The 12441-nt window shown below is 35.6% G+C and overlaps 1 protein-coding gene across 4 annotated transcripts in view; it reads right to left on the bottom strand.

Annotated features, from left to right (window-relative positions):
* The window catches only part of dab2ipa (DAB2 interacting protein a), a 105809-nt gene extending 93770 nt beyond the window's left edge, over positions 1-12039 (bottom strand). The window contains exons 1-3 of one of the 4 annotated variants that reach the window (XM_058784537.1): positions 11532-12039; positions 10232-10353; positions 9733-9859 (exon numbers count right to left, since the gene is read on the bottom strand). In XM_058784537.1, coding sequence (XP_058640520.1) covers positions 9733-9859; positions 10232-10353; positions 11532-11604 — 322 coding nt within the window. In that variant the 5' untranslated portion in view covers positions 11605-12039. Of the gene's footprint in view, positions 1-6606; positions 6839-9732; positions 9860-10231; positions 10354-11531 lie in introns of those variants that run through there. The other 3 variants (XM_058784535.1, XM_058784536.1, XM_058784539.1) reach the window with 3 other exon arrangements.
* Positions 12040-12441: the final 402 nt, after the last annotated feature.

Here is a 12441-nt window from a genome sequence, read left to right as displayed (position 1 = left end):
TAACAAAAAAATATTAAGAAGTAGAGGTGGGCGATATGACCAAAATCTTATATCAGTATATGAGTAATTTTATTTCACGGAAACAATATATCACAATATAGTTATCTTTAAATAAGGTTTTTATGATATCAAAATTTTTGATACCATAGAAATTTCATAATTCTTGTCACCAGAGTCAATGTCACAAAAAAAAAAAACTAGCCTAAATAAAAAATAAACAAAAAACTCAAGCTCACTGAAGACAAGTAAACAGTCAGTGATTAAATAAGAATAAGAAACAAATTACAAGCAACAGGACAAAAACTACCATAGAACAAATAAATACATTGTATAAATCTGCACATTCTTCACTATGTAAATTAAATATATATGTCTTCTTATTAAAGTTACAAAAAATGATTTAGCCAAGAGTAGTGACACGCAAACGACAAGTTTTGAACAATAGTCCAAAATCTCTAACTTACCGGTTGATAAATTTCTACCGATTAATAATGTCTACCAGTACATGGTCCACCCCTATTAAGAAGTCACATTTACTGGGCGATACAACCGTGACTGCTGATGTGCACATCACTGCTAGGCTTCATTATAACTGTAAATACATTTTCTTTTGCTGTTTACAGACTGAGGGATGAGTAAACATTTACTATGGTAATCTGGATGCCAGAGATGATGTTGATACATACACACTGTAACTTGTAAATAACTTGGAATGTTCCTTTAAAAACAAACAAGTAAATAACAAAATTATTGTTTTCCATACTAATCCATGCATCAAACTTAAAAATCAGGGACCCAGCATAGAGTTTGCTGATTGTGCAAAAAACACCAGTGACATCTGTTTCAAATGACGAGTTAAAAAGAGAAACAAGTAAAAACACACATCAATCTAATGTGGACACACAATAAATCTAAGGGGGATGGGTAAAACAATGTTACCATGGCGATAAAAGCTCTGACCACCGGACATCCTAGCAACAGTTACAACGCTTCAGCAATCTGTGGTTCAATGAAGATAAAAAGCTCAGCTCACAATGTGCATCTGCTTTACTTCATGCCACCTAAAACCCGCTCTCAAGGGTTCATATTGCACTACAGCAATAAAGGACATCAAATTAGCAGTGTCTGAAAGCCGTCTGGATGCCCAGACATATAATGTGCGTTGCACAGGCTGGACTGGTCATACACGGCACATATACGGTAACATTTACTCTTTTAGCTGTTAGTATCATTGTGAAAAAAAGTAATGCTACCACCTTATAGTCAACAAGAAAGAACATTCCCAACCCATCTCACTAAAATTAGCCACCTGGTCGCAAACTATGATCAAACAGATAAAAAATATCATCACAATATATAAATAAACATTTAATATAATTCAAAAGTTTGGGGTCAGTGCTATTTTTTTGGATAAATGCATCTGCTAAATGACTAAATGTAAATATCTCTTATCCTCACCAAGGCTGATCAAAAATACAGTAATAACAGTAAAATTGTGAAACATTATTACGATTTAAAATAACTGTTTTCTACTTCGGTATTTTAAAATGAAATTTATTTCTGTTATGCAAAGCTGAATTTTCAGCATCATTACATGAAGACCAGTGTCACATGATCCATCAGAAATCATTCTAATATGTTCATTTGATGTGCAAGAAACATTTCTTATAAATGTTGAGAACAGTTGTGTTGCTTAATATTTTTAATGGAAACAGTGATTTTTTTTTTTTTCAGGATTCCTTGATGAATAGAAAGTCTTTACTGTAAATTTTGATCAATTTCATTTATCTTTGCTAAAAAAATAAATAAATAAAAACACACACACACAAACACACATATTTGTGAAACCACGTGACCATTATCCATGAGTTAAAGTGCTACAAATCTGTTGTCAAATTGAAAACAAAAGCAAATATTTCAATAGAATAGCTGAACTGCTGTGCAGCTTGAACATGATGAATAGCTCGTACCTAATTTCAAAATAGCTTTCCAAACAATGGTTGTGATCATAAAATGAGCTCAACAAATGATGTTTTATTAACAAAGTTCGGGAGGAGCACGTTCAGATAATTAACCCAGCCAATTCATCATCAGCAATCACAACGTCTATCCTATCAGCTCAAGAGAGAACCTCTGTAAATAATCAAGTCATCTTACCCTGATTCTCTCTACAGTCTTTCAGCATCCGTCCTCCACCCTGACTCCTCACCATCAGCCCGCTCGGGGAGGAGCGCTCTGGGTCCGGGCTAATGCCGAGCTCGGACCCCTCTCCCCAGACAGGGGCAGTACCCCGGGTTCGGGAGTAATTACCGAGCTCGGAGCCCTCTCCCCGGACAACACGCCAAATACACATAACCTTTATTCGGTTATTATAGGTAAGTGTGAACTCGTGAAACAGACAAGTGACTTGACGTACAGTTGTAGTCTAAACATCCTACTACAACGATAGAGAGCTGGGATTTGGACAGCTGCTGTTACAGACACAAAGACACTTCTGTCAAGCATGTGAGGTCAGAAAATCAGTCGGATGTATGACAACCAGCTGGGCCAAGTTCACATTCAAAGGAATTCTGACTTCAAATGCAATATGCCCACATGGATTTATGATGGCTCACATGTCAAAGACTCTTCACATCTGGAATAAACAAAGAAAAGACTCAATATCGTTTATAAAATGGTGCTAAGTATGGACAGTGGAAGAGCTGTATGCCATGCATCTCTAATGACAAGACAAAAACGTCACAAAAGTTTCTCTGCAAATCACTAACAATGACCTTATCATCCAGGTCCAGGATTTAGAATCTGTTCCACCCACCTACTCCTGATTCTGACGCATTTTTACAGCTGCCCTTTTCCAAAATGTCCTTTGTTTTAATGGGAGCCATTCAGGATTTGGTAAAGGTCAACTGTGTGTCACTTGAACTTTCATTGAGAGCAGAATGTAAACCACGGCTGTAACCATCACAGACATGGAAGGACACACGTCTCACCCCTATATTCAGATTAGTGGTTTACCAATATGGGTTGTTCAATGGTTCATTCTAAAATTATTACATTTGATCGCGCCAATTCTGGTGGCGGTGACATTCTTGGTATAAAAACACTAAGAAACATTCATGTACACTAAACATTCTTGTGCTATAAAACATGCTGAACTTGGGAGCTAAAAAACATGAATTTGTTGAGAAATATCAGATCTTAGTTCTTAAAATCACTTTTTGATGGCATATGATATCTACAGAGGCAGATAACATCTTTAACTCTGTTAAGTTCATAGCTGGATGTCTAATCCCCTTTCAAAAGCTTATATTAAGTCATTACAGTGTATCTTAAAGTGATTTGCCCTACTATAAAACAGGCATCCACTGTAGGCTACTCCTAAAATATTGCCTCAGTGCTATGAGAGCGCTCTATTGTTTCATCTTCCCTCCCGATAAATCTCAATAATAATTAATTCTTTTAATACTATGCAATTAGGGGAGTGCTGTTCCCCAGTCTATGGGCAGAATAAAGAATCCAGTTGACTACCCTCTATTATCAATTATGACTAAACTGGGATTTCCCACAACTGATAAAAAGCCTGAACATCCAGCCTACCCAAGGCATAACTGTGAAATTTTAAGGGATATTTTCATGCTAGCCTGGAGTAATGCATTTTAATGAAAAGAGATTTAGAGTACATCTGTGATTTACTGTCGCTGCTCATTGGTACATGAAAGGGGTCGAATTCAACACATTGTAGCCTTTCATACTTCCAAATATGAATTTATACTCAACCATTTTCATTCCTCGTTCTGACATTTACAATTAAATAGACTGCTTTAACTACTTTTTCTATTCATCAAAGAATCCAGAAAGAATATTAATCAGCACAACATTGATTGTTTTGATAATAATAAAAATGTTTCTAAAGCGCCAAATCAGCATATTAAAATGATTTCTGAAGGATCATGTGACACTGAAGACTGGAGTAATGATGCTGAAAATTCAGCTTTGGATCACAGGAATACATTACGTTCTAAAATATATTCAAATAGAACATTTTTATTTTTAATTTAAATAATATTTCACAATAGTACTGCTCTTAATGTGTTTTGATCAAATAAATTCAGACTGGGAGCATACTGTATAAGACACTTCTTTAAAAACATTTAAAAAATCTTACCAACCCCAAACTTTTGAACAGTAGTCTAAAAATAATAGCTGAAGTTTAAAGCTTAAGTGCGTAATTTCTGCACACCACTGGTATTACCAAACAGGTTTCCCAGTCATTTCCCTATTTGCCATTTTTCAGTGTCAATGTTGCTGTATCGAGCTTGGGCTGCATTTCCCAAAAGCATAGAAAGACTAAGTAGATCATAGAAATTACTGGCACCAATGGTTTCAAAGGTTTACGATGCTTTTGGAAACACAGCCCTAGACAGGTCACTCTATCAAAAGAGTTTTTCTTTTCAGGGGAGCTATCCCCCAAGTAGTTTAATTACAGATGTCTCTACAAATTAAGATGAGACAGGAGAAAACGTTTTACAGAATAACACAAGGTTATCATAAGTTATAAGGCATATGCCATACATAATACAGCCCTGCACTGAAAGAGCTTGTTTGTTACAGCAGAAATGTCTATTACTGAGTACATCACTCACATCGTGTGTTTGGAACACAGCCAGTCCTCATGCCAGCAAATGAAATGGATAAAAGACCAAAATCAGACTGCTGCCAAACATATTTCACGAACAAAAGCAGGACAATCTGATGCTTTGATATAACAACAGCGAGACATTCATCAGCGACACTGACCAAATGAAACAACAACAGGCCTAAATATCGCCATCAGGAACAAGATGGAGTAAATTATAAATGTTTGTCCTAATATCTGACTAAAGGAGATTATGTCCATCTTGATATGCCACAAGGATTATGTTCTTCACAAAGATTGTTACTATTCAGAGCCATGTCTGGCATGTTTAATCCTCAGCAAAGTTACAAGCAGGATTGCTCTGAGCCCAACAAATATTTGCTGGAAGATTTTTAACCACATATTCCTAACCAAAGTGAAGCAACAAACAGAAAACATCCATCCCACTAAATGTTTCAAATGTTTCCTTGGCTTTTCATTGTACTGGGGTTTTTTTCGAAATAGAACAAGCGAATAAATGTAAGTCAAACAGTAAGGAGCAGATATAAATAATCGGATCTCTCATTGCAAAAGAGCTCATTTAATTAATTATTCATTGACTCAAAACATTTTAAATTTGTGTTGAAATGCAAAACTCTCACATGGGTTATGCTGATGAATATCTGAACAATTCTGTTTGATTTCAGATTCCTGGTGAAAATTAAAGCGATGAACACAGCAGAGCAGTTTCATGTCATTACCAGCAAAATACTTCTTAAATAGCCTATATAAACCGTAAATGAAACTAAAAATATGTTGTACAGTGAGCTTGGCAGCAGAAGTTTTAAACATCATTTAAAACACTGAAGAAAAGGTGATTTTTTATCTACATAAACTGTAATCATCTGGTGGGATAGCTAATTGTTATTTAATTTTACTCCCTTACTCCTTTTTATGCCTTTCAAAAGCCTCAAACAAGTTGAAACGATGAAAAACTATGGTCTGACAAGCTCTGAAAGTTTTATTACAGTTTGCTTTAGGGTCCATGACACAGATCCCTCTAAAGTTCATCTCAGCCCACATGACTGTCACATCAGCGTGAACATAGATGACATCATATCCTTCAATACAGTGCAATTCAGTCTCATTACACTCTCAGAAATAAAGGTACAAAAGCTGTCACTGGGGCGGTACCTTTTCAAAAGGTACACTTTTGTGCCTATTAGGTTCAAATATGTACACTTTAAGTACTAATATATACCTTTAAAGTACCAAAATGGACCCTTTAGGTACAAACATGTACCTTTTGAAAAGGTACCGCCCCAGTGACAGCTTTTGTACCTTTATTCCTGAGAGTGTAGAAAGACATTAATCAACCAAACTACAACCGGAACAAACCACAAGTTCATTCCTGTATACAATGGCGTAAATCTTTTCGAATGTAACAGCGTGGCAACATTTTAATACACTCACAACTATTGGAACTCATTTTTAATTAAATGAAATGTAAAGAAATTGAGCACTGAATAAAGCATTGAACTAAAAGCATTGACATAAATACTCAAATTGTAAATTTGTAGGGTGTAAGTAATGGTTTTCAGTGCTGTCGGACAGAACGTGAACCTTTGACCTGTTGTAGATCAAATTTCAGGTAAGGTTTAATGCATGTCAAGGTTTCAGCCTGCCTTGACGTAACAGTAGCAACCTGAGCGAACACATCTGTTGATATTACAGTGTTTTCATCTGTTCATGTCAACACACATGTTCTAAACCCTTCCCTAAGGAATAAAGACACATTTTAGTGTGTAATTACACACATTCAGTACAGATCACAGTTGTTCTGTCATCGCAAACAAAATACGAAAACTGCAAAAAGCCCTGGCAACCTGCTCTAATCTGTTTCACAGCCCCACATACACAAGCTCACATCACTATCTGGCTCTCAACACTTCATGTGCTTTGTTAAAAGTGTATCCAAGTTCTCCTCTTACCATGGTGGCCGTCCAGCTCGAGTTTGTTGTCCAACTCCATAACTTCAAAGACAGGCAAAATCAGACATGCTCTCAGTGCCAAGGGAGGGGAAGACAGCAACGGTTCACGGGGAGGGTACACTCTCTCTCTGCCTCGTCACCCGTTTGCCAGAAGAGCGCTGCCTCCCGTGCAGCCTGCCTGCCTGCCTGCGCTCCGTTCTGGCTGGAGTGTTGCATCTGGCAGATCTGAGCTGGGCTGAGCCACTTCTCTGGGCCCCACTCACTCCCACACGAGCGCCAGAGCTCTTAAAGACACAGCAGGGATTTTTTTAAATCTTGAACACTTGCTTTTCCTGTCTCCTTCTCTTTCTATGAGAGCATGCCTTTTCTACCATCCTCTAGATATGCAGGCAGTGTTATTTAAGCATTAAAGTTATTGTTTTTATTAATATATTGAATTATTTTAATATTTTACGTTTTCATTTTTATTTCGGTTAACAGATTAGTATTTTTGTGTATGTTTTTGTTGTTTTTAATAGTTTTTTAATGCCTTTTGGTTATAATAGTGCATCAAGTTCAAATGATAAATGTTGCCTCGACAACTAGCTGAAATACAGTTTTAACAAGTTTAATTTTTATAATTTTATTTCACAATATAGCAATGAGGTGAACATAGGGGAGTGAACTATTTTTATTACTTTGGTTAGACATGATGTTCTCATTTTTGTCATGTCTGCGGATGCTATGCGCTTTTTTAAAATGAAAAACTGGAAATTAAGAAATATTCAAGATTTTTCTCTTGCCTTTCTATAATCCAAATCTCAAACAAAACATGTTTTCTTGGAAATACTGTTTAGACTAGTAATCAATTTATAGGTTTTTCTTTATTTTTTATAATTCATCAGTATCATGCTAGTCTATTGTAATATATCAAAGTACCAATTTTTGAGGGAAATCAGTAACTGTTAGCAATGCTTTGTAAGAATCATCTGCTGCCTTGTTCATTTTCTTGAAATTGTGTAAATAATCAACGTATAATATATATACAGTATGATATATATTGAGCTTGACTAGAGCATATTTGTTTAAGTGTTTTTTTTACAATAAATCATTAAATTATACGAAAACACAGGCATATTAATTGTTTTAAAAGTTACAGAGTTCAAAAACTACTGCAAAACAGGAATGATTAAAAACAGAGCATTTTTTTTTTTTCATTTGAAAAGAAAAAAAGTGCTTAAATAAACTAGGCTTTGATCACACTACACCTAATTCTGGTCCATTTTCAAATCCAATTGTCCACAATTTTCCTAGTAATTAAACCAGTATGGATCAGTAATGATCCATTCAACATCAAATGTTTCTAATCTATATTTTATAAGAGATTAGCAATTACAGTGAAGAGGGGGGACAGAAAACTGGAAATATTGTTTATGCTCATGTCCATCACACTTCACCAAAGTGCTCACAACTCAAGAAAAGGCATTATGGTACTATTAAGAAATTCACTGTATCCAAAACTGCTCACTCGTTCAATCAACACCATTCAAAACACAATTAATGCTACATATGAGCGCAGACACTACAGCACTTTAAGACTTTACAGACTTAACATTACAAATGAGGAGAGAACCTGAAACTTGAAATCCGATCAGACTGCAACGCATTTCCAAAAATCCAATTTTAATCGGATTTCAAACCACATATGGATATCAAGTGTCTTTCTCTTTAGAGCTATGACAGATTAGGATGCTGATGATGCACAGGAGGGAGTGTGCGTGTGGGGTGTTAAACGTGTGTCTCTGCGGGGGGTGTGCAGAGTAAACGCACAGACATTTGCTGAGTCAGCAACAAGCTGCCAGTGTCTGACACACGCATTAACACAGCGCTGAACTGCAATGACACCAGAAGAGTCTTTATGAGATATGAAGAGCAGTGAGTGTTTAAGATCTACCCATGATCATACACTACAGTTCAATGGTTTGAAGTCAGTAAGGCTTTTTTTTGTTAATTAATACTTTTATACAGCAAGGATGCATTTAACTGATCAAAGGTGACATTAAAGAATTGTACATTGCTACAAAACTTTTCTATTTCAAATCAATGTTATTCTTTTGAATTGTATTAATAATCAAAGCATCCTAAAAAAAAGTATCACAGTTTCCACAAAATATTAAGCAGCACAATGATTTTCAACACTGATAAAAAACAAGAAAATCAGCTTTGCCATCACAGGAATATATTACATTTTAAAATATATTAAAATAGAAAATAGTTTTATTTTAAAACAATAAAATTTCACAATATTACTGTTTTTTGTTTTGTTTGTTTTTTACTGTATTTTTGATACCAACCCCAAACTTTTGAAAGGTAATGAATGTGACATTTACTTTTTATACTTTCTTTTTATTTTTTTATTTTTTTCAAACCTTCATTTGTAATATTAATTAGAAAAAAGAAGATGGATGGATGGATAGATAGAACCATACTGGCCTATTTAATACAAGAGTTCTCTTTGACCTTTTCACAAAACATGCGCTCGCATAATGTGTCTCGTCCCCAAATTCAACTGCATTGTGAACCAGAGTCCTTATTAGGCAATTCTAAACAATAGCTGTCCTGTAACACCATCATAATTATGCCTCCCACTGCAAATTACTGGTTTGCTGCCTGTCCGAGACAAACAGAAAACAGTCTACAGTGCATTCCATCATGCTCTATTTCACGGATCTGTCTATTGGCGTCACATCTGCACTTTAACACAATGAATGCAAGTGGCATTTTGAAGTTCAAATGATGCAAAATCCACAATATGAATAAAATAAATTAAATACTGTACATTACATAACGAGTGGCTAAATCTTATTAACTTGCACAAGTTGGTCCTATCTTTAGCACAGCAAATGTCAAAATCCCTCATTTACGACAGTATACTAAACTCAGGATAAAGATTCCATTATAAGGGTAGCGCAGATAAGCAGCGGCTATCAAGTGATTGTTTTCGTCTTCCACTTTGCCAATGACATTTGATTACCTTTAAAGACTATTATCAGGGTTTATTACTCATCGCAGTGTTTCTTCACTTTCCAAAGGAAAAAAAATGAACTACGAAAGGTGCATATAAGTAGTGCTCCAGATCCTACTCACTGGCATTTCTGGTTTGGGTGCTCTGGTTTTTACAGAGCTGAACTCCCTCAGGAATGCTGGTGCTGCGTCGCAGGAGCCATACAGTGCATGATTCAGCACGGCGCTCTCGGAACAGCATTGGACTGATCTAAGGACAGAATTACATAGATTTAGAGTGTTAGTAGGCAAAGGCCTATAAGAAAGACTCTAGTATGCTAAAGAGAGCTCATCCTCTGTGCTCTGACCTGTTACTATGAACTTGTTGATATGTGCTGCCCCCTTGAGGTCAAAGGCTACCATGAAATATAAGGTCAGAGCCAAAAAGAACTGAAACTCATTCATTTTTAAAATCTCAATAACTAAAAATATATACATTTTGACATATCAATAATGAAGTCTAGAAGTGATGCACATATCAGAAGTCACATTTCTATTTCTTAATGCTTTAAGTATTAAGAAACCTCCGATTAATAGGCCAATATATTGAAATTATGTTATATATAATGACTATAATTTATACCTCTCTCTTGTCCAGGAGGACTAGTTGACATTCTGCAACCAAGCAAAATTTGACCTGCCATCCGATTGGTTCCGAAAGTGGTTTTCCACAAGATATCCAGTGAATTGATGAACCTTTCATATCTGTAAAACAGAAAATGCGTGATAAATGAGAAAAGAAGATGAGGAAGAAGAGAAGGATCAATTACAATCATGGTAGGACCAAAGAGTGTGAGTCTTAGCAGCTAAAAACAGAAGGTGACCCAGTGGTCATAAAGCCAGCTGGCATACAGCTCTATGAATGGACAATCCTTCCTGCTTGGCCTAGATTCAGTTGCATGAGTATTGTTTTGTTTAAAAGCACAATGCAAGGTTAACTGAATTAGAGAGCCTTCAATTTCTTTAACTTAATTTGCTGAGTTTACAAATAAAATTTAAGAGACTGGCCGGTTGTAGTGCACCTCTGGGGCTGTGCTCTCATCCCATGAGATTTGGAACTGTTTATATTCAATTAGGAAAATGATTAAATCATTTAAAGGGCAAGACACTGAGATATAAATATATTCCTGAGCCACATGAAAACTATAAGATATCTGTTTGTTTGCAATAACACACTAAAAAGACTTGATACCTGATTTACAAATGTTGGTTTCCAAAAACCTATTTATATTTGTTTTCAAACTGAATTGTTTTTCGTGACTTCTGTCCACCAAACTTTTATTTGTTTTGCATAAACCAAAGAACACAAGAGAAAACCACTATTTCATGCATTCAAATAAGAGTTAATAATGAAGGCAGATTTTAGCCAAAAAGTTAAACTGTGAATATTTATTTATTTAAAAAAAAAAAAAAGTCTGACAAATGTGGAGCAAGTTGACACATTTGTTAATATTTCACGTCACGTGTAGATGTACTATAGATGGACTATAGATTGTGATTTTTCACAATAATTTGACTATCTACACTTTTCTGAAAAGCTTATAACAATATGTTTAATGACCATAAAGTGTGGCAACATGCTTCCACATGAAAAAAGTCAACAAATGTTTTCAACTATATATTCAGTGTTCATGTAATAATGTTCAATGACTTTTTATAGTGACTTGTGTACATAGAGGAATGTACACAACTTTTAAAATAAAAGTACCCTAAGAAATACTGACTGAAGTGATAGCTCCATGTCGCTCAAGTCTTATACTCACTGTACTCAAATAAACAACCACAGTAAACATATGGCAGACAAACTTATTCATAAAAGCCAATCACATTCATAATATACACAAATTAAACTCGTTTCGGCCCAAAACAGATAATGTACTTACCGGTGACCCTCATCCAGCCCTGGTGCTGACAGCGGGTGATGTATGTTGACATGGTGGTAGGACCACTAAACATGTTGTCGGCGTGCAATTTTAAACATTCAACGCTTCAGGACATTTGAGCACCTGATGGACGCCTCATAATGATTAAATGTGGAATCAAAATTAACTTTTGGATAATGTAAAAGGAATGACGATGGTTTGCGCGTGCAGAATGTTGACCCGCTTTTTTGAGACGCGCGTGCGGGTTACTGAGAGTGAAGGGGACACGGCGAGACACGTAATGTAATACCTTAATTAAATTAACGGATTAAACTCTCTGCGAAGAAAGCAACTAATCTGTCCACAAACACAAAACTCTCTCTCTCTTTAAAAAAAAAGAACCTAGCCTGAAAAACACAAGGGACTTTCATTTGGACAGATGTTTTAAAATTGGCAGGTTCGTACTGAATTCTGGAGAACAACAAATTACACAATGATTATATTAAATCACGTCACAAAAAAAGAAAAAAAAGAAAAGGAGATTATGCTTTTATTCACTTGTTTCTTCTGAACAGCTATATAACGTGAAGGCCTGACTCATGAATATTAATCACGTAACGTTACGTTCCTTTAGTAGGCGTATAAGATTAGATCAGAGGCCAAGGCAGATTGGGTAGAAGGCTAGGCTCATGAATATTAATTGAGCTATGTTATTGGACGTTCTAGAAAAGTTACCGAGGAACGTGAGCCTCATGTAATTAATATTCATAAGTTAATCTTTGGCCACTGGATGTGTAAAAATGCATGACCCTATGACCATGGCTTTGACATACAGGGGTTTCTGGATATATGTGACCCTGGACCGAGATACAACTATTTGAAAATCTGGAATCTGAGGTTGCAAAAAAAAAATCAAAATATTGAGAAAATC

The sequence above is a fragment of the Onychostoma macrolepis genome, chromosome 08, assembly GCF_012432095.1.
Source record: "Onychostoma macrolepis isolate SWU-2019 chromosome 08, ASM1243209v1, whole genome shotgun sequence".
Lineage (NCBI taxonomy): Eukaryota > Metazoa > Chordata > Actinopteri > Cypriniformes > Cyprinidae > Onychostoma > Onychostoma macrolepis.
Note: the sequence above shows the minus strand (reverse complement) of the source record. Positions and strands in the feature narration are given on the sequence as shown.